Genomic DNA, 22,689 nt, shown 5'->3' with positions numbered 1-22,689 from the left:
ATTTAGGATGTGTTTGTCCCCCTCCTATATATAAAACGTGTGGCGCCCTCCACGACCCTTCAGGTGTGTCTGGCTGTCTGACCCGTGCCGTGCCTTTTGCGTTTCGTCCTCACCCGCACTCGCCCGGAGCGACACTGAGGACACACTGTCAAACTGTGTGTGTGTGTGTGTGTGTGTGTGTGTGTGTGTGTGTGTGTGTGTGTGTGTGTGTGTGAACTAAAATAAGTGTGTTTGTATGTGTTGGGGCGGTGGATGATGGGGTGGGGGCTTTTAAGGGGACATGGACGCATGATTATTTCCTGTCTTTGTATATTTAATTTGGATGAGGCTAAATAGCCTGAGTCTGACGTCAGATCACTAATTGATCCCTGTTCAGCCAATTACTGATAATAATTCAGAAGCAAAGGTATAATTTATTGCGTAAGGGGGCTGATTTGATCTGAAAATAAAGGCCGGTGTAAGCCTGAGGCCGGCGCTGATCATGCTTTACATAAAATTGAACAAACTAAATACAATTGAGCTACTGGTGCTACAGAGGTTATATGACTTTTGTGTTTTATAAAGAATTATGTGTGTCCTTCTCCTCCATTACAAAAAGAAAGAAAGAAAGAAAGAAAGAAAGAAAGAAAGAAAGAAAGAAGTTATTATATTTCATTTAATTATATTTTGTGATATTTTAATGATCCGTTGGCTCCTTATGACCACATAAGCAGAGATCATGCTAAAACTGGTTAATGCCATATGCAACATATATATAAAAATAAGTGTTGTAAAAAATAAAAAAAACTTTACATTAAAGAATTGTGCATCCCCGCGTGCACGTGTGCTGCAGCAAACTCCTGTTATAACACGCTCCAACACACATACCTGGCGCGCTGCCTTTGCGCTCCGTGCGCTCACGGGGAGTCTGCTCTCACACGCAGTTGCATCACCTCGCTTGATTTCCTTGTTCTCCCTCCGCTTTTAAAGTCCATCATTAACGGGATTAAACAGCTGAGATTTCGGAGAGATGGAAGTGGAGGGTTTGAGGCGATGTTTCCCGGTCTCCTCGCCTGATTGGATCAGGGGAGAGATGATGTCAGACGACCGCATGCGCCCCGGATTGGAGAGAGAGGAGTAAACAAAGCCGCGAGGAGGAGGCGGAGGAGAGGTCTCCACATCTCCAGACAGTCCGACCGACACACCGAATCCGACTTTACGCACAGGAGGGGGCGGCCCCGGTGGCGCGTATTCGTCTGCTAACGGCTGAAAGTTACACAGAGGGTCTCACTTTAATGGGTGACGCGCTGAAAAAGACTTTTGGAAAAGCTAAAAGGAAACTTACCATCGTCTTTTAAACCGGACGCGGTGCAGTTTCTCGTTTGTGTAAGAGACTGATTCCTTAACTCAGCGCGCAACTGTTTCTTAATTAAGTGTCGAAGGAATCACTCGTCTGTGGTCTGCGCTATTAGTACTCTTCTCTGAGAAATTAAATAAGTGAAGTTAAATCATGCTACCCGGGCGTTTGAAGGCAGTCTGAATCGTTTGAATCAGGCTTCAATTTCGGAGCATGGTCCGATAATTGGAAGACAGAGAGAGACAGAAAGTAAGAATTAAAGAGCTGAAAAAGACATTTGGGACACTTTGAGCTGCGTCTGTGGGAACATCTGCCTCCCCACGTCCAGGTGCCCCGCCGAGCGGTGCGGAGTCTCCAGCTCAGGCCGGCAGCGCTGACATGCTGCCCAAAGTCGAGACTGAATCCCTGGGACTCGCTCGATCGTATGGAGAACAACGGCGCATGCCAAGGAATATGCAAGGTAAGGAGTGTCATTTATTTCCGTCCCGTAAAACAACAAGACAAACTCATAAGCTTTCACTTTAGCAGACTTACGGAGCGTTACCGGGCTGGAAGTCCTCGGTGCTCACCGGCGTACCTCAGCGTCACTAAAAGTTTTGCACACGCTTATAATCAACACATCTCTGCGGATGTTATAGGACAATGATTGCTGATATTGGCACTGAATGGTGACCGTGTCATATTATTAAGCATGTGGAGGTCATTCGTTTTTTTGAGATTTTTGGACTTTCTACCATTATGGTTTTGGGGATAGTTTTCTGTTATTTTCTCCCAACATTTACTCTGATATAATAATTATAAAGCATTAATGCTGATCAAACCTGGACACAATTTTTTAATGTTTGGCCCGTGATCAATGAGTATACCCAGCTGTCACTCATGCTGGAAGTGTGCGAGCGCCTGGTGCGTAAAAGCAGAGAAGGTCTGAACTTTTTAACTTAAAAAAACACTGTGCATTGCAGAATTGACTCGTGATTTTAATCATATGTATGAATACATATACTAACCGTGGTTGTGACAAAGTTGGTGCTAATTTATCAAAAAGGAGAAAAAAAAATCTGCAGAACATAATTTTAGAGATTTCATTTAATGATTTGCCTCCTGCCAAAATTTGACCTCGGGACATTTAACTTTCGTCCAAGAATCATTTTAAAACTGCTCTAATTTATTCTTAATAGAAATTGTAAAATTGTCAAAATTTTGAGATAAATGCATCCAAATTCATTTATAATTTATTGTGTCCTTTAGAAATATCTGCTTCTCTATGATTCATAGAGTTTGGCCTAAAATGATTATTTTTCAAAATGATGCTTAACTAAATTTAAAAAGGGGTAGGAGATATTGCTGTTATGATGCTTTAATATTGTAGGTATTTTTCATTTTATTAGCTTTTTTTTTTTACAACCCATGAATGACAAACATTTGCTTGCTTACGATTTTTGAATGTGCGAAATTGGGTTTATGATCTTACAAAAATGTGCAGCCTTGATTGAGAAAAAAATCAGACTGGGCATATATTAATGAAAATTCCCTATGGCATAAATTAAAATATTGTTTTCTTGATCTATTTCTCTAAAATACACATTAAGCAGCGAGCATTTAAAAAGAACTCGCTCCTCTCCCAGGATAAACTCACGTATCCCCTCATCCCCCTCACGTCATTTCACAGCAATATAAACGGGCAATCAATTAGCCCGGTGTGCTTTATGAGACGCTGATAACATACACTCACAAGACAAGGAGTGGCTTGTCACAGAGCCCGTTATCTACTTTTACGCAGGGCTAAAAACAAGGTAGCTGGGACTGAAAGAGCCTTTTCTCTTGGAATCATCCGCGTTTTTGACAAATGTCGCTTTTTTTAAATTGAAATTGAATGAGCAAGTGGCCGCCGAGGTGAGAGCGAGCAGGTGAGAGATCAGTGTGTTTCTGTAAACTGCACACACTCCTGTGTGCACAAACCTCTACTTGTCTCTGAAGCAGGGATGCAGGACGGTTCAATTAAACTCAATTTAGCCATATCAAAAAAAATGTTTTAATACAGACAAAAAACAGCTTTTTATGCTGATATAATCCATTAACACGTGAATGCAAGGATAACAGCGGAGTGCAATTTTATATGAGAAATATGTGGATAAAATGTATTTGGAAATATTCTTGATTCGTGGGAGCATTTATTTTTATTTACCGCGGCCACTGCGTAACTGCAACCAATGTTAATCTTCTTTATTCAAATGTGTCCAAATTTGCAGCTGCCGTGCGTCACGATAAGAGCCCCAACAAATGCTCTGCTTTTTGCGCTTAAATGCAGAAGAGAGTTTGGAAATGGAGTTGTGCTTTGAGCTTCTGTGGAAAAAAAGCGGCAGCTCGGTGGAACTTGTTGCTTCAGCTGGAATATGCAGCGCGGATCCCAGCAGGGCAACGCGTTAACAAACCAGAAATCATGTCTAATTAAAAGGTCTCAGTGAGCAGATGAGAGCAGTAATATATGTGGAGGCCTTGGAAGGCATCTAGTTGACAAAATATTTCCACTTTTACAGCCACATCCACTGAGGTTTTCCTCTTTTATCCTGGCAGCTCTTTATGATTAGAACCATAAATGCTTTTGTAACTGTTGTAAATGTCAGCAGGCTGTTTGCTTAGCGCTATCACACACACACACAGGCTTATCAATGCAAGGTACAACAAATACATCGCGATAGAATTGAGGGATATTCAGTGTTAAATGTTCATAAAGAGGCAATGTAAAACGTGCCAACTGTGTGGAATTCAACTTAATTGATTTTAAATCGCAGTAATTTATTGTGAAAATAAATTCAGTGGACTATTTTCTCCAGCGCACGCAGAAAGTCACATTAAATGTTGCCTCTGCTTTTGCACCACCAAAACACATAAAAGGGAGTAAAGCAATCGGCCTGTAGCACTGCGAGTCATTCTTCGAGAGGGAAAAATAATGTTGGTTCTAGTTGGTTTTGGATGTTTTACTGGTCGCCTGCAGAGATAAGGGCTTCTCTGTGTGTCTTCATTTGTCTGTGGGCGGTAACATTTTCTCCTCCAATCCTTAACTCTAATATCTCTCCATTTCCCCCAGCGATTTCACGACTTAGATGCATGCATATTTATGAGGCTCACTTTCATGCGCTTTTTTTTTTTTTTTTTGGAGGGGCTCCTGTCTGCAACGAATGAAGAGAGGGCGGCAACAAGGAGAAATAAATGGTTGCGTCCTTTTAACTTAGTCCAAAATCAACTATTTATCGTCTTCCCCTCCTCAAATTAAACCTCTACAAGTCTAACAGAACTTGAAAAAAAATAATCATTCAGTTGCGTCGCGTGGTTCCCCGTGGTTCATATTGATGGATGAAAGTGGGCTTTTGGAGAAGAGATTGCTCAGCACTGAAATAGACTTCTCTCTGTGTGTCCGTGTCTCATCCTCAGCGCACCAGCTAAAAATGATGGACTACTCCTATGACGAAGACTTGGACGAGATGTGTCCCGTGTGCGGAGACAAGGTTTCGGGGTATCACTACGGACTACTGACCTGCGAGAGCTGCAAGGTTAGTTCCTCTCATTCTCCACTCCCCTGTGGAAAACCAGTACAGTATAATAATATTATATGTGCATGGTGGCCTTACAATATCTTCTTTAATGTCTAAAATATGCATAGAGTCCAAAATTGTTTTTTAGTAGTGAGGTCTCAATTATGTATAACAGTTAATTATTGGTGTGATCCTGTAGTGTATCAAAGCCTGACTTGTGTTACAGTAGCTGAGCCTGGTTTGATTGGATTACTACTGCCTGTGTGTTTGCAGTATAGAGAAGGAAAGCTGGACTAAATAAATGTTCTCTTTGTTTTTTTATTTACTTTAAAATCGTTATTTTCCTTAAATATTGCAGATAAAGTCATATTTGCAGTATGCATTTAAAATACACTTCATGCATATAAAGCATATATGCTTCTTATATTTTTTACAGCTTTACTTTAATGTGGTTTTTTTTTTTTGCGTTTATATTTTTGCACGCTTGGCATTTAGCAGACATTCTTGTCCAGAATTGCTTGAAACAAGTGGAACTGTTCAGTAAAGATTCAGTTCCTCGTCATTACAGGAAAGGCAACAGTCGAGAGGTTGAGGGTCAAATGTTGTTGTGACAATTGAAACTTTTCCTGTGAGTGTCAGACGATTTTGAAAAGCGGTGAATGAAAAGAGTTCAAACACATGCAAAGGGTTTTTATACTTTTTTTTTGCAACCACCAAACACAGGAGGCGGGGGAGGAGGGTATAACCGAGGAAGTAAAGTACACACTAATATCGCCTATGTTTGTACAAGCCTGTGTCCTTATGTCGAAAACTCTCATCACAAGTTCATTAAGAGAAGAGCAACAACAACATGTTTCCATACACAGGTTAATAACCACAAAGCAAACTGTTGCTGCTATTATTTTGAGCTCTATCAACAACCTATTTGTCCCTTTCTGCCTCTTTCCACTGTTCTCCTCAACACTGAGCTAATAGGCTTTACCCAAGTTTTTTGTTCGGCCAGTAAAGCTGTCAGCACAAAATTAAGCTAAGACAAATGTCTCTGTGTTAACACTATTCAGTGTAAAAATTGCCGCTCACAGTATTGATGCCGCAGCGAGCATTTCTTGCCTATGTGGTCATTATTCAAAGCAGATGTTATAGATTTTATCCCATATTATGACCTTGGGATGCTAAGCACTTGCTTGAAGGGAGACGTCAGTGGCATCTCTGCTGAGCTCTGTTGGAGAGCCAGTCCACAAACACATTTCCCAGTTTAGCTGAAACAGTCTGCTGTGTGTGTGTGTACGTGTGTGTGTGTGTGTGTGTGTGTGTGTGTGTGTGTGTGTGTGTGTGTGCATGCAGGATGTAGATGAAGAAGTCTTTTATAAAGTGCTGCATGTCCTTGTTAAAACATGAATGATATTGATAATTACCTGAAGCTTATCATTGATTATTTCTAAAATGCAGCCAATCTATTCTGTAAAAGTATGAGTGTCAGAGCTGGACTGATACATTAGAGTGTTGACATGTTACAGACTCATATTGGGATTAAATACTCACCATCAGCAAGGCAGCGCAATTCATCTCAAGTGTAATGGAGGCTCCTCTCTGACCACAGCTGCGTGAAGATTGGAAAAAATTGCACTTCGATTTTATTCTTACTTTCCTATTAATCTGCTTCGACTTGGGTTAGAGATCCACAGCTTTGTCTTATCTGATTTTGGAAATACTTTTAACATAGAATCCTGTTTTTTTTGCAATTACTCTCCTACCCGCCCCTGCACAGTTATGAATAGGACACATTTGTTACCAGATTATTTCTGGAGCTTTCGTTGGGTTGCCAGTTTTGGGCTCAGGAACACACACACATGCAGAAAGAAAGATTCTTTAACCTCCTTATAATCGAACCACCACACACACAAACACACACACACACACACACACACACACACACACACACACAGAGTGTCAGTTCATACTGCACACAAGTCCACATAGAGTAAACATGGTACTACATCATACCTGCTGGAATAACAACAACAAGCTGAAACGGCTTCATGGTCCTTGTTGTAGAGGAGCAGGCAGACTGAAACAGAGCAGAGAGAGCAATAACAGAATAATCCTAAAATACTGACATTACAAGCAACTAGTTAAAAGGTCAAGGGTCAGAGAGGCATCATGCACAGTGAGAAAATATATTTAAGAAGTGCAGATAAGAAAATATTTTTTTAAAGAAGGAGGAATAAATATGAGCAGAGCAAATTATTATTTTGACTTATTTATTAAAAGTTAGAAAGAGCATATATTATAGCAAGTGAAGAGTTCGGCAGACGGGGCTCAGAGGAGATAAAGTGGTGATGTGAATTATATTTTTGTGGTTCTTTGTTGGACATAATGGACACGACTGAGATGAAGTAAAAGCACTTTCCTGGTTTCTGCTTTTGTGCAACGAGTGCAGTTTTTTCGGTTGGATATCCAAGGTCAGGTATACTCAATTACTGACATAATTTATCAAATTAAAATTGGACATTACCTGTATGTAGAGCTTAACCATGCAATGTTAATTAGTGATACATTTTGGGGTTAATGAGAAACTTTTCTATTTGTAATGGCTGCTGAAATGGGCAAAAGTTGCTTGCAAGAATCATTTTACGGATAAAAATGAGCCTTGACGAGTGCCTTTTCTTGGTTTGAACCAGCCGGTCAAATGAAAGCTTTTCAGTGATGTGTCCGCTTAATCCCCAGACGTGATGTTGTGTGGTTTTCAAAGCATGTTAGAATCCAGTTTGGTTCAGATATTTGTAGCGCATGCTGTGCACTAAATGGAAAATTGGAGAGAAAGTTCTCTCTGAAACATGGATTTTTTAGCACTGAGAAGTCGATAATCCAAAACCGAGTGCAGTGATTTTTTATTGGGACGGATCAGGCAATGCAGATTGTCAATTAATTTTGTGTTTGGTGAGATATTGACAGCAGCACGTTCCTTTTTATTTTTATTTTTTTAAAGACAAGGTTTAAGGATTCTCCTCCTAGGTTATGGATCTAGAATACGTTAATACCATCTTCCCTTCGTTTGATTTTCACTGCTGCCGTCTATAATTAATTCCACATTGCAGGTATGAATCTCTGTAATCCCGGAACTGTGAATTATGGATATAATTTATTGGATTTTTTGTACTCCTGTGCTCATATTTTTCAATAATTAAGCGGGGAGTTGAAAAGATGCTTTCCCCGTAAATTCTAGAGTCTTTACCCGAATATACTGAGATATTAATAATACTGAAAATGTCATATTGACAGGACACAAGATTTCATGCACTTTATAAAGTAGTTTGCAGTGAAAACACCAAGTGAAGCATTATAATTTATGTTTTCCTTATTTGTTCAAAGCTGATTAAAATGAAAATATAATCTGATTACAAATGTATAAATAATTTCCTTGTGTGATGTCAAGTTTTCATAATAAAAAAAAAACTTTTCAGAAAAGATGTTTTATTTGTTTTCTAAAAACAAAAAAGTGTGTATCCATGCCCTGCTTCTTTTTCTGTACGTGTGTGTCCAGAAAGCATCATCAACTGGAGTGCAGATTTCTAAACTTCCCCCTGTGTGTGTGTGTGTCTTTGTGTGTATCCATTAAGCCTGTCCCTCTCCATCTGTCTGGGAGTGTGAATGGGCCAATTACCATCGCATTGCAGGGGTCAAGCGGGTTGACGTCTTAATTGGTTCTCTCCACAGGGCTTCTTCAAGCGCACCGTCCAGAACAACAAGCGCTACACATGTATAGAGAACCAGAGCTGCCAGATTGACAAGACCCAGAGGAAGCGCTGCCCGTACTGCCGCTTCCAGAAGTGCCTCACCGTCGGCATGAAGCTAGAAGGTACAGAAAACATGTTTACATTTTTACAGTTTGGCTCGTGGCTTAATGACTTGAAATTATAACTTTTGCTGGTGTTTTGCTTCTGTTGTTCAATGTGTTTAAACCTCTAACCCCCTTTTGTATCCATATAGTAATTGTAAAACAAAAAATACAAACCACATTCTCTTACAAAGGTACAAATATTAGTACACCAGCATTTGTCATTTTATTAAAAATGGAATTAGTTGTGATTGTTATGATTCCCACATATTTATTCTATACAATTACCATATTTACTTGGAAATCATCTCAGAAGGTGACAAGAACTACATACTTAATTAATTATTTCAGCATATTTATGATGGAATAACATTAAATGTTTCATATTTACAGCAATGAATGCAACTAAGAGGCATACTATTTAAAGATACAGTGGCATCTGCATATTTTTTTTTAGAAAAACATACCTCAGCCAAGTGGTAGAGATGGCTCAATGAGGTGGATTTCAGCTAAACACTCCTTTCATTGAGATATGGTTACTTAAAATGTGCTCGACTATATGGTTGAGCAGGCAGTTAAAGGGTTAAACATAAGGAGAGACGTTCAACAGTGCAACAATAGCTGGTAGGGCGAGATACATAAATAGATAAATACAGTTGATAATAGAGTTGATTATATATTATAACAGACTGGCCATCAAGAATTCAATGTCTCACTCAAAGGCCCAAAAACTGAAGTACTCACGTGTTTTGCTTGAGTTAAAGTATTCAAATCACACACGTAAAAGTAGATATTATTAGTAAAATGCATTTTAAGTATCAAAAGCAAAAGCATTCATAATGCAGAAAAATGTCCCCTGAGAGTACTATTAAATATTATCTATTAAATATTATATTCTTTGAATATCATTATTGATATGTTATTATGTAGCCTTTTACTGGTGTATGTGGTTTAGATGGAACTCATTTAATTAATTAATTAATTAATTAATTTAGATTTACTTTACAACTGCATTAGCTAAAGCTGTCAAATAAATGTAGTGGAGTAAAAAGTTTCTTATTTTAGAGAGTAGAATAAAATGGGAAATACTAGTAAAGTTCATCAAATATGTACTTAAGTAGAGTTCTTGATTCCACAGCATGGTATAGCCTCCAGGCTGGCTTTCAACAGAAGGGAGAGTATTTATCTTTTTTTATAGTTCACATACAGTACTGTTTTCTCGGTATGATTTCATGAATAGTTTACCGCAGATTTTGTCTATTCTGGGGTTTCATAGCAAACACCACACACTAAAATATGATCCAGAACTTACAGTACGCATCTGCAGGAGTGGAAAACCAGATCCAGCTTTCTCTGTGCTGCTTTATATATATTTCAAGATATGATGCCTGTTTGCAATTACTGAAAGTTTTTTTTTTTTGGTGGTGCTGGTGGTAGTGGGGGGGCAGCTAAAATTGGAGGTTCTGGACTTCCACGGAGGTGTTTCAGCACATTTACTTTTTTGGAACCTCAGTGTAAAAGTATTCTTCCATGATCAATCTGCACATGAATAGTTTCCTTATAAATTGACACATCCACCATTTAGAAAAAAAGTTGATACCTGCTCTGACATAATAATTGCCTCTATGAAAGGAGAATATTATATTTATTTAAACACTGAACAATGAACAGATCATCTGTTCTAGCAAATGTTTAACTAAAACTTTGTGAAGTGAAACCTTTCATTACTACCAAAGCGTTGAAATTCAGCATTGCTTATTAGTATTTTAGATGGGGTCAGGGGGAGGTGGGGGGTATCTTGTAGCTGCTGTGCACTTAAACTTGCCAGACAGAGTAATAGATAAAATATTAAACTTGGCGGCATGGCGAGAATGGTAATGATGATACTTTTGGCCGGCCGGTTCGAGGCCTCTTTGTTTAATTTGAACGTGGCTCAGAAGCTTGTTCAAACATGGCTATCCAGAAGTGACAGGACGGCAGGGCAAGAAACATTCTTCCAATGGTCAAAGATAATATTTAAAATCAACTATTTTTCCACACACGGGTTTAAGATTTATTCTGAAATCGTTAATTTTGGAGTGAAATAGGGGATTTAAAAGCTATAGATTTTGTTACAGTGTCCTTTTTTACTGTCCTTGTAAAATACTGCTAATTGTTTAACTTAGTGTAGTACATAAATAAGAGAGGTTTCAGTCTAATATTCAAACAAAATTCTTCACACATTTGTTATTTAAGCAAATTTAAAAATCCCCAGGTTCCTGAAAAGATCACATACAATTGAGAAAAGTTATTAAAGAAATAAGACCCTGGGAGGGTGATAGTCGAGCAAAGACAGCCTGACTGAAATCTTTCCGGAGGCTTCTTCTCCCTTTAGCTGCCATGTGCGCTGTAATTAATTGCTGTTAATTGTGAATGGCCGCTGGGCAGAATGTCCCGGCCTGTCATTTTCCAGCTGACACGGGTGGGGAGGGGGCAGCATTTGATTTGTTTTGCTGGCGGTAGCTTTCAGCTCGGGGGCAAGACGGGCCCTGCAGCACTCTGTCAGGGGCCAGGAGCTCCAGTGGGTGACTCCTGCCACAACCAGTAAAGACGTCCCGTACAGAAAGGCTGACACCCCTCAGAACACGCACACACTATACACACATACTTCTCTGCCTGGTAAACACATACATATATTCATGAGAAGCCCAAAAAGGTGTTCAGAAGGCCACAGGCGAGAGGGATAAGCTGTCATTTGATCTAAAAAATGTGTACAATAGCAGTGAAAGAGGAAAAGAGGTTTGGGGGTCATGTATTTTGTTATTGCAATCTTTTCAGTCCATTACACAGCAGCTTGCAGCAACATGTGTATTCTGGATATTGAGCGGAAACCAAATGTGGACAAAAAAATGTTGAGGAAAACTTTAAAGTTGACTCAAACTGTATTTTTTTAAACTGTTTACTTTCGCCTTTCTGGTGTTACTCAATGTCCTTCCTGTTTGTCGATTAGTCATGCCAACCAATGGGACAGTATGTGTGGTTTGCTGTGACCGTGGTACCAGTTAATGTTTCAAAGTTGAGTGAAGGGAGCGAAACAAGGTGAAATGGCACATATCTGAGTGATGTACAGTAAACAGCGTTGTGACGTGTCTTTCACCGAATCCACACTCACACGAAGAGATCGGTCGCATTATCTTGAGCTGATAACAAAACAAAAGTAGTTAAAGCTGAAGCCTATCTTTGTGCATTGAAGAAAACACTGCACAAGCCTATCATGTTCTTCCCTGTGTCACAGAATAAATGACTTACCACTGACCCAGTGTGTAACATAAAAAAAACCTCTTTCCTGTTATTGCATCAACAGTGAGAGTGAACAGAAGCCTGCTAGGTTTCTGTTCAAGTAGTCACAAGTTTAGGGAAAAGAGATGCTCTGTATATTAAACCGTAGATCAAATACGGCCTAAACAGGAAGGCAATCCAGGCATTCTAAAATATAAAAAAATATATCAAAAAAAAAAAAAATGATATATGAAAAAGCTAAATTAATAAAAACCCAACATGTTTGGACTACTTGGTCTTGGGCTGTAAATGAATAGACAACAGGTCTTCACCTAGAGCAGGAGTCAGCAACCTGACTGAAGCTCTTCAGGCCGTCTGCAGTGGCTCCCTGTTCTTTGACAAAAAAAAAAAATGGAATTTGTCTACAATTTAACCCACATCATTGTAGTGATTCTTACATGATCAAATTGTAAAAATAAACCCTATAGACAGGGAAAAAAACAATATTTTAGTCAACTGAAATGTGCATCATAGCCTGTGACCATCTGGCTCTTCGCCATTTATATTCTTCTATACATTTTTGCCAAACCTAGCTACAACAGAAAAGACAGATTTGTTTACTTGAACTGCCAGTGCTTCACGCTGAGTGATTTGCTTGATTTGCAGAGAGAAATTGGCAAATTACTTTCATCATAAGGCTCAAAGATGCGGCTCCAGGGGGTTTTTCTTTCTGATTTTTGGCCAAAAATGGCTCTTTTCATGGAAGAGGTTGCTGACCCCTGACCTAGAGTAACAACAGCCAATGGGAGGCAGTCACATGACCAGGAAAATGAAAACAACAAAATTACATGAGATGAGATTACACAAAAAAAAAGAATTAATTACATAAAAAATGGCAAAAAGACAAATATCCATATATAGGTTTTAATATAGGCTGTGATGTATTAATGCCTACATATGGCTATATACCTGTATTCCTATATATGTGCCTGGATTGCCTTCCTGTTTAGTCACAGGTTTAATCCCCAAAAATTATTTGTCTGATTTAAAAATCCTATTGGTTATTATAAAATTCTAAGATAGTTGGTTTTTATAAATATGTGTCTAAAAAAGGCTTGTTTCTGCCGATAATGTATCTTTTCCAGTTAATGTCAAGTGCATGCGGTTAATTGTGTCAAACTGTATTGAAATAAAAATAACTCTATACACACATAATGATGATGGAGCCTGGCAGCCACACACTCATTACCCACACAAACACACATGCTACCATGCTGTAAAAATCCTTGGTTATTGGTATGCACTGTAGTATCTCAGCTCTCAGTATTGACTCATTGATAAAAAAGAAAGAAAAAAAGCCACATCCCACTAAGGTTTGACCCATTAGCACGTCATTCACTGAAGCTGATGAAGCGTGCCGTATCTGAACAGCTCCCACTGGCATGATTTTCTTTTTATGCTCGCTAGAAGTTATCTTGTATCACATGCTTCACTGAGCTGCCTAATATTTCTTTCACTTGTGTATTATTTTAAAGTCAGAGCGTAACAGTTAAATGTGTGATACTGTGAGTTTAAATACACAGTTGATGAAATTTTAGTTGATGACAGACATGAAAAATGGTAATAATTACAATATTTCAACAAAAACAAAAAACAGCATGTAACTTTTGACCTCCACTGATAACATGTTGATTCATTTACTATGTAATTATTTTACAGCTTGAGGTTCCCAGGATGCCAGATTATATTTTCTGTGTTTAAACCCAGCTTGATTTGAAGTTAACCAGCCAGCACAGTCTTGATTTATTTAATTTAATCAAGAATATACTAAAGAATATATTAAATACTAAGTGACCTATTTTAAGAATATCAAACTTTTCTTTCATTAACTTTTATCGGGCTTTTGATCTCACAACTGAACAGACTCACAGAGGCTTCCGCAGGTATCACCCTTTTCAGCAATTCCTAATTTTATCTATTTTTTAATGCCGTTAATCCATCATCAAATCTTAGTTAATATTATGTAAAAATGCAAAACCTTTACAAAGCCATTCAGCACAAATTAGCATCAGCATCTGAGTGTTTGTATATTCCTCACTGTATCGCTCTCCCTTTCCCTCCACTTTTTATTTCCTCCCTGTCTCCATCTTTCTCGCTCTGATTTGTCTTCCATCAGCCTCCCAGTACCTACGGTGGAAGCCAGGGAGCTGTCCCATTACTTATGCATAGGTATCATAGGTATTCATGTGTGTGCATGGGATAGGGCGCATCCGGAGCAGGGGCCGGGGCCCCGACATGACAAACAGGGTGTCAGCAAGGCTCCGCGGGACCCATTAATATGCCGGCGTCCGACAGGGATCCTCACCTACGCGCGCTTAATATTCCTGTATATTAAACAACCATAAATCAGAGGATATAAGCGCTGAGGGCTGTTGTGTGTGTGATGTGTTTCAGTGTGTTTCAGGCTATGTGTGGATGGGAAATGTGTGTGTGTTATGGATGCTGTGCATGTGTTGTTGTTTGTGTTTGTACTTGGGTGTACCTGAGGTACTGGATACTTTTGGGAAAGAGGAACAGGGTTTTGGTCGGGTCAGTTTCTGAATTTATGGATGTGTGTGTGTGTGTGTGTGTGTGTGTGTGTGTCTGAGTGTGTTTTTGTGTGGATGTGCTCTCAGACAGTAAGTCAGGGGAATTCAGAGTGGAAGACAGTGTCAGCCTTTTAGCCTTTCAGCCTGGTTTTAGCCCCAAAGCTTCACTGCTAACCCACAGTATCACCCAAACCAGATCCTTTTTACACAAACAGAGGTTTCTTCTCATATATTCATTTTTTTCCTCCTTAGGATGCTTTCAGTTCATACATTAATTTTATATACTGTGTATTATATATTTTCTTAGTCTGCAGTTAAAACTTTTCCCTTTTTTTGGCCTCTACAGTACCTTCACACAGGGCTTAGTGCTCTGAGTGCTCATAGCTGTGCTTTCCAGACAAATCCTGTCAATCAAGCTGAGTATGCAGCACTTTTCTTGCACTTTTTTGTTGATGGAGTTTAATTTTCTTGTTTGCCTGTTCAGCAGTGGTGGCTGTCGCTGTCATGCTAACTTATCAGTTTGTGTTGTGTATGCCAAACAAACCACAAACATAAAAGACATTTCGCTTTCTTGGCACAACAGAAACCTACCAGTGAGTTTAAGTTTGGAACAGACACAAGCTTTCATGAAAGGGAAATTCAATTACCTCCGTGCTGTTGTAGCATAAAAAACATATTTGTGCATGAAACACCCCCCCCCCCCCCCCCAACACACACACACACACACACACACACACACACACTGTCCTGCTCCCCTCTTCCCCTCCCCCGTCCATATTAATCTGTGTTACATGCATGCAAATCACCTTGTTTAATTAGAGACAAAGAATCTGTGTCTTTCTCATCGTGTGTGTGTGTGTGTGTGTGTGTGTGTGTGTGATGAGACCCACACCCCCCCAATCCTGATATTCATGTTATGATGTGGGTCCCTGGGTCCGAAGCGGGCGAGAAGGCAGTCAGGGCCTAATTTTGTTTTCCCAGTAGGGCCAACTATTAGTTTCTCAGCTCATTAATTACGCTGTTGTGGAGAAATCATTAATAGTTAAAGTCGCCCTACAATAATGTATAATGGATACATTTGACGGCTCCTGATTCCTTCTTTTTTCCCTTTGATGTGTGATCAATTTTTTAACGGTCATGATAATCCCTGCGTCTCGTTGAGTGGGCACTGGAGTTGACCTCAAGCATGGTGGAAAATGGCTGTGTGTGTGTGTGTGTGTGTGTGTGTGTGTGTGTGTGTGTGTGTGTGTGTGTGAAATCACTGTGTATAAATTACATACTATTTGAGCCGTCGGGGGCTCTCCAAGGTGGCTGAGCGTCTGGCCTGCTACCATCACTCTGTGTGATCTGGACCAGAGTGTGGTGCTTTCCATGTTAGTGTGTGTTTGTGTGTGTGTGTTTTCTTTAAGAATGTATGAGAAAGAGTCAGCATGTGGGTGTGTGAGAAAATGTGTTTGTGTGTGTGTGTGCGCGCGCGTTTGTGTGTGTGTGTGTGTGTGTGTGCGCATGCGTGTGCGTGTATGTGTGTGTGTCTCCCCTCTCGGCTCCTTCGCTCAGATCAGTGACAGACACTTTTGTGACGGAGGTCATTAAAATCACTCCCAAGGCAGCTCAGAGTGTGTGAGTCTGTGGTCTGTGTGTGTGTGTGTGTGTGTGTGTGTATTTGAGTGTGTGCCCCTCCTCACCCCAAACTCTGACTCCCCACCCTGCCTCCTCCACACATCCCCTCTTCAATTTTCTTCCTTGTTCTTTCATTCATCCATCAAGACATCATGAGGAGTGGACTCAGGCTGACTTAACATGTTATCTGACTCTTTGCTGTGTATGATCTGAGCAAATGTATGTGCATGTATTTGCACTTAAATATGTGGGTTTCTTTCACCGAATACAATGAAAATATGTCTGTGATAATTTACATTATTGGTATTAGTGAGTGTTTTTCTGCTGCAATAGTCTCCCAGACGTCCGTTAGCTCGTTGCACGCTGGGCTCTGCGAGCCTCGTCAGAGTAAGAGGTAATTAAGTATGAATAATTAACACCAGCGCCCCCCAACTGGGAGACAGCAGAGCAGCTTCCCCATGGCAGCAGTCGGCCAGATCACACATGGCCCTCGTAGCAGTCCACCGTGTGCCCGGCTCGTTCATTAGAAATACCCACGGCACAGACTCGTTGTGATCCTCACCACAGGATCCTTTACTGAGGGGGGGAGGCAGGGGGCATCGTGGGTATGTTTGCTTCATCAGAAAAAAATACTTATTGTCAGGCCTTTAGCCTTTGGGGTTTTGTAAAGAAAAAGTTTCTGCTAATGGACAGTGACATTTTGAAGCTTTAGATGTCGCATGATGTATTTCTTTGAGTCTGTCTCTAGATTCTGAGGTGTGCATTTCCTGAGCGGTAGACCGAGATATCCAGCTGTACAATGATCATTTAGCAGAGCGGTTCAGAGGAGTTTGTGTCTCTGGTCAATGAGTAACTGGCCTATCTGTTGGACTTGTGGGGTTTAGGAGTTAACAGGTAAATGTCAAGTGTAATCACCACAGGAAAAGCCTTTGCCCTACATACAAGTTACAAATGAGGAGTTCACCTCCATGACACCATGCTTTTATCCATATTTATGAATGGGGTCTGTCACAGAGTTATTCACAGTTTTATTTTTTTCAGATTTGGAAACTCATTGTTTGTATACATTAAAGATTTTCATTCTGAATTAAACACCATCTTGGTTATAAATAATCATGTTCTTGCATGATTGAACACTGTCCAGAATGTTGCATTCAAGACAAAAGATATACACACTGTATTTTATTTTATTTTATTTATTTTAGCAGTCCATTCAGCTGTTACTTTATTATTATTATTATTATTATTATTATTATTGTTATTATTATTATTATTATTATTATTATTATTATTATTATTATTATTATTATTATTTTATTTTAATTTTTTTCCTGTCTTCCTTATTGCACTACTTTCTCTGTTGTATTTTCCTTTTTCTTAGAGGATATGGGACAACGGGGTGGGGTGGGGGGGAGGGGGGAGTTGTTGTGTACACTTACAGAATCTGTAATTGGTTTTTGTTTAATTACAAATGCCAATAAAAAGATTTTTAAAAAAAGATATACACACTGTAGAGCTAACATTGTCTTCTTCCTTGTCTCCTTTTTCATCTCTCTTTCTATCTGTCCCTCAGCTGTGCGAGCGGACCGCATGCGTGGCGGTCGCAACAAGTTCGGCCCGATGTACAAACGTGACCGGGCCCTCAAGCAGCAGAAGAAGGCGCTGATCCGAGCCAACGGCCTGAAGATTGAGGCCATGACTCAGGTGATGCAAGCCGTTCCCACCGACCTCACCATCTCCTCAGCCATCCAGAACATCCACTCGGCCGCATCCAAGGGCCTTCCACTGAGCCACCACCCCGGCCACCACGCCAGCCATCACCACCACCACCACCACCACGCCACCGCCCTGCCCCCCACAGACTACGACCGCAGCCCGTTTGTCACTTCGCCGGTCAGCATGACAATGCCACCACATGCCGGCAGCTTGCAGGGCTACCAGGCGGCCTACGGACACTTCCAGGGCACGCGTACCATCAAGTCCGAATACCCAGACCCGTACACCAGCTCGCCGGAGTCCATCATGGGCTACGCCTACGTCGATGCCTACCAGACAGGCTCGCCGCCCAGCTTCCCTCACTTGATCGTAGAGCTGCTCAAGTGTGAGCCAGATGAGCCACAGGTTCAGGCCAAGATCATGGCCTACCTGCAGCAGGAGCAGGCCAGCCGAGGCAAACACGAGAAGCTCAACACCTTCGGCCTCATGTGCAAGATGGCTGACCAGACACTCTTCTCCATTGTGGAGTGGGCACGAAGCAGCATCTTCTTCCGTGAACTCAAGGTAGGGTTTTCTATTTAAAAATAATATATTTTTAATGTTATTTTTTAACCTTATTTTTATGGTTTTGGCCATTATTCCTATCCATGTGTAGGATTTAGTTGCATCTAGCAGCAAGGTTGCACATTGTAACCAACACAGATGTAATCCCACTCTGCTTACCACTCCATTTTAACCCTCTTGAGTCCATGAAAACACCGGCATATTACTTCTTCATGATGTGAAGACATAAAAATTAGGCAACATTGAGTCTCTCCAAGTTCTGGCTTGAAACTACATGCCAGATTTTTTTTTTGATGATATTCGGCCAAGTAAAACTGGAGATAATGTCAAATATATTGAGTAAAAAATATTCAACTAGATATTATCCTCATTTTACCTGTTATATGTTATATTTGCAACCTGTATTCATATTTGCAAAATTTAAAATTCTGTGTATTGAAATATAATTTTCAAGATCAGATTTTATGTTTCCTTACTTTCTTCTGGGTTCAACATTTTGATCAAGTTAGTCAAAGTTGAAAATTAATTATCAGGATATATAGGTGGGGTAACGCTGAAAAAATTGATACCAACATGGCATGGTGAAGGTATTTAACAGATTTTTTAACAGACATAATAGACGAAGATTTTAGAGGGTTAAAGCATGTTGGAGAACCTAGGGTGGCCTTCAGGAAAGCAAAATAACCTCTCGGGAGCAAGTGCTTTGCTCCCTAGATATGAAGGACTCTATGACTCTATCTAGGAGTCTATGCTATTGAAAACACAACTTCTTCTTGGATTCAGGTGATAGGCTAATAAAAATATAATTATGAATATTATTTTTCATTTTTACCAATAGACCCCCCAAAATCCTTTACACTGCTCCTTTAAGCTTTAATTATATTTGCAGTTTCTCTGCAGGTCTTTCATAAATTATCCTGCATTTTGTTTCAGTGCTAAATCTTTTACCACGTTGTCATCCATAATTGACAGCACTTTATACAGTTCATGAACATCATCTGTTCAATCCTTTATCTTCAGCAGGCCTTTAATCTTGCTTTTTATGCACCGGCTCAACACTAATGCAGAGTACACAGGGCTGTGGGGAGTGGGGTCTGCTCCTAGCTGCCACCGCTGTCTGTCCCATTGCCTGATCAAAATTCAGCAGCCAGCCACATTTACCCTGTGTGTGACACATTTTGGCTATGGGTTGTGAAAACTTTGACTATGAGCTTCAGGCACTTTTCATACTAACAGGGTCCCAGTCTGAGGGTTTTATGTGAACTGCATACCGCCCATCTCCCCTTGAAATATTCCTCAGATCTAAGTGGGCACACACTGTGTGATGATAAGAGATATTGCCTATTAGCATATTGGCTAAAAAAAAAAAAAAAATCAGAGCGCTGACCATATCACAGAGGACAGAATCACAATGGCAACATCTATTGCTTCTCACTTTTAATTTCAGTTTAATTTTAATTTTCTTTAACTTTGCTTATTTGTGATGAACATTTTTTACAAGCATTTTTAGGATGTTATTTTTAAGTCTATAAACAAAAGAACATTTTAGTATTGCTTTTCTGAATGTTTAGCACAGTCAGTCCCAGCTGACCAATATAACCGTCCACCATCTCATCACTGTAAAAATGTGCTAATTCCAGCTTATTCATCACAGAGCACAAGGGAGAGTTTGTGGTGTGTTTGTGCGCTCGCAGCTTTATTTGCTCTGAATGAAGGTTAATGTTCGGAGCGACATGAAAGGCGTTTGATTAGTCTGCGCTTCACCTATTTTTCTTCCTGTTGTCTGATTCCTTTGTCTGTTTGTTTCACACCAAATGGCCAAAGGCACAGCTGCATATTTATGGGCTTGGGCCTGTTGCAAAATTCCCTCCAAATATTTGATATTATTTTGTTTTCAAAGGGGAAAATAACAAATGCAATAAATGTAATATTAAAAACAGAGCCAATTACAACACAGACAAGGGTCCTTGAAAAACACATGTTGACATTTAGCATGCGCCGTGTCCCCGCTATTGACATTTTCGAGATCTGTATTTGCATTCAACTCGGCTGTGCAGTACTTCACTGCCTCACACACATATACACATACATGTACACACACACACAGGCTTGCCATAAGGTGTGGCCACAGCTAATAATTGTGTATGGTTTGCCCATTAACTTTGAACGATCATTTTTGCTCCACTGTGAAGCCTCTCCATTTCTCACACCCTCGTCCTAATTCAATTATCTCAGCCACTTGTGTTTGTCACTCACTGATTTGCTGCTGAATGAAATGTCATTATGTTCGCCTAATGACTACCATATTGCTGGAGCTTAATAGTAATTGAGCTGGGTGCCTGTTACAAAGGTAGAACATGACCTGAGCTCAATGCAAGAGAAATCTCTTCCTGCACCCCCAAAAAAGCTCTCCTGCTCCTGTTGCTCAGGCCTCATTGGTTCAGGGGAGGTGGGGGCGCATTTCACTTAAGTGAGGGAGATAATTGAAGTGAACCCTCATTGTAGCATTTTAAAGAGCCATCGAACGCACAAGGGGGAATTGAAAAATAATGTGCTAGCTGCAGCTCTGACAGTTTTTCCCACAGAACTGATTCTCCTTTCACGCTTGTCTCTCATTAGTGAAAACTGGGAGGAGTGCTGAGCAAGGCTGAGGACATCCACACATTAGAGTTTAAAAACAAAAACGAGTGTTTAGCACCATTTCAGAAATTATTTTGTACCACGTGGTTGGCAGCTTAGTAGGTATGAGTGAGTACACCATTTTTTGTATTTGTATCTGTTCAACAAATTCAATTATCTGTATCCATATCCGTAACTGGACTGGGTGTGGTTTAAACCAGGGGTGGATGTGACTTAACCATAAGAGTCTGCTTGATATGGGTTGGTCAGTAGTTGCTATTTTTATTATTTATAAGAAAACTACAAAATATTTACAGGACTGACTCAGAATTCAGATTAACATTTTGATCACAAGAGTAAAAAAAACTTTTTACAGTGTCCTGGGTGTGACATTTTTAAATGAAGAGGGGTGCCAATCAGAGATACAGCTGAGCTGATAAACAATAATTAGAAAAAAAAATAGTTCCATCAAACCATTCAAAACAATAAAATAAACAGTAAATAGCAACAAAATAGGCTATGTGTCACAAAAAACAGCACTGAAAATACAAAAAGCAGTATACAAAAACAGTGTCTATATTGGCAGTTCAGTAACAGTGATTATTTACAATATATACAACAGGGACTCACTGTATTGGCCATTAGACACTTTGCAGGGTTAACTCCTGTAGAAACTGCCCATCCACAGGAATATTTCTCCTTTCGACACAAGCTCCAGAGCTTTGCAACTCCTGGAAAATATAACGTTATATCCACCAGATTATTTATTTTATTCCTCCTTCTGACACACTACAGACTCTAGTCCAATCAGCTGCAGTGACACAGACTTCACAGTGCAATCTGATGTCGAGGTAAAGCTGTGGTTTCTCTCCTTCACTCACCAACACACTAGGGACCAACACGTATGTGCTTTAAAATGATAAAGTATTGGTGTGGATGTAGCCTTAGTGTTGGTGATGGTGAGGAGAATAAGTGAGCTTGCCAAACTGATGCTGAACACATTTTCACAAGGATGGTGGATATGTTGGATATGTAGTTTTCATACACTTTTGGTTTTAAAACATTTCCCAAAAATTGTTGGCTTAAAAGGTTTTTTTCAGCTGAGCTTTAAGGCTTTTATTTGTTTATTAATCATAATTGCAGTGTGTGTGTGTGCTGTGCAGTGTCTTCATGTGTGTAAATGTGTTGCTATTCTGTTCAGCTGCTGAATTTTATGTCTTTGCTCCAGCAGTCCCATACAAAAAAAAAAACAACCACAGGTCCTGTTCCCTTTCCACTTTATCTCCCTGTGAATATACATACATTTGTGTGTGTGTGTGTGTGTGTGTGTGTGGGTTCATGCCAGCTCATGGTCTTGTACCGCTCCAGCATGACTAACATTGTCAATATTATAGGGGATTTCCTTTGATGCTAAAACTGTATACACTTGTCTCACTGTCTGGTGATTTAGATAAATCTACCAAATACAAACAGTGTGTGTGCCATTGTTTTAACTTATGATTGCTAGTTTAATTTAAGATGAATCCACCTGACCTTCGACATCTGCTGTGTATATAGATCTGCCTATTAGATGTGAGGTCGAGCCTAGGAGCAGAGAGACAGGAAGCAGAGTAGAAT

The 22,689-nt window shown here is 39.9% G+C and overlaps 1 protein-coding gene across 2 annotated transcripts in view; it reads left to right on the top strand.

The window, feature by feature from the left end:
- The first annotated feature begins 1,153 nt into the window (after positions 1-1,153).
- The window catches only part of nr5a2 (nuclear receptor subfamily 5, group A, member 2), a 76,985-nt gene continuing 55,449 nt past the window's right edge, over positions 1,154-22,689 (top strand). The window contains exons 1-4 of one of the 2 annotated variants that reach the window (XM_059340585.1): positions 1,154-1,796; positions 4,769-4,887; positions 8,587-8,728; positions 17,747-18,453. In XM_059340585.1, the coding sequence (XP_059196568.1) occupies positions 1,715-1,796; positions 4,769-4,887; positions 8,587-8,728; positions 17,747-18,453 (1,050 nt within the window). In that variant the 5' untranslated portion in view covers positions 1,154-1,714. Of the gene's footprint in view, positions 1,797-3,139; positions 3,244-4,768; positions 4,888-8,586; positions 8,729-17,746; positions 18,454-22,689 lie in introns of those variants that run through there. The other variant, XM_059340586.1, reaches the window with a different exon arrangement.

The sequence above is a fragment of the Centropristis striata genome, chromosome 9, assembly GCF_030273125.1.
Source record: "Centropristis striata isolate RG_2023a ecotype Rhode Island chromosome 9, C.striata_1.0, whole genome shotgun sequence".
Classification (NCBI taxonomy): Eukaryota; Metazoa; Chordata; class Actinopteri; order Perciformes; family Serranidae; genus Centropristis; species Centropristis striata.
Note: the sequence above shows the minus strand (reverse complement) of the source record. Positions and strands in the feature narration are given on the sequence as shown.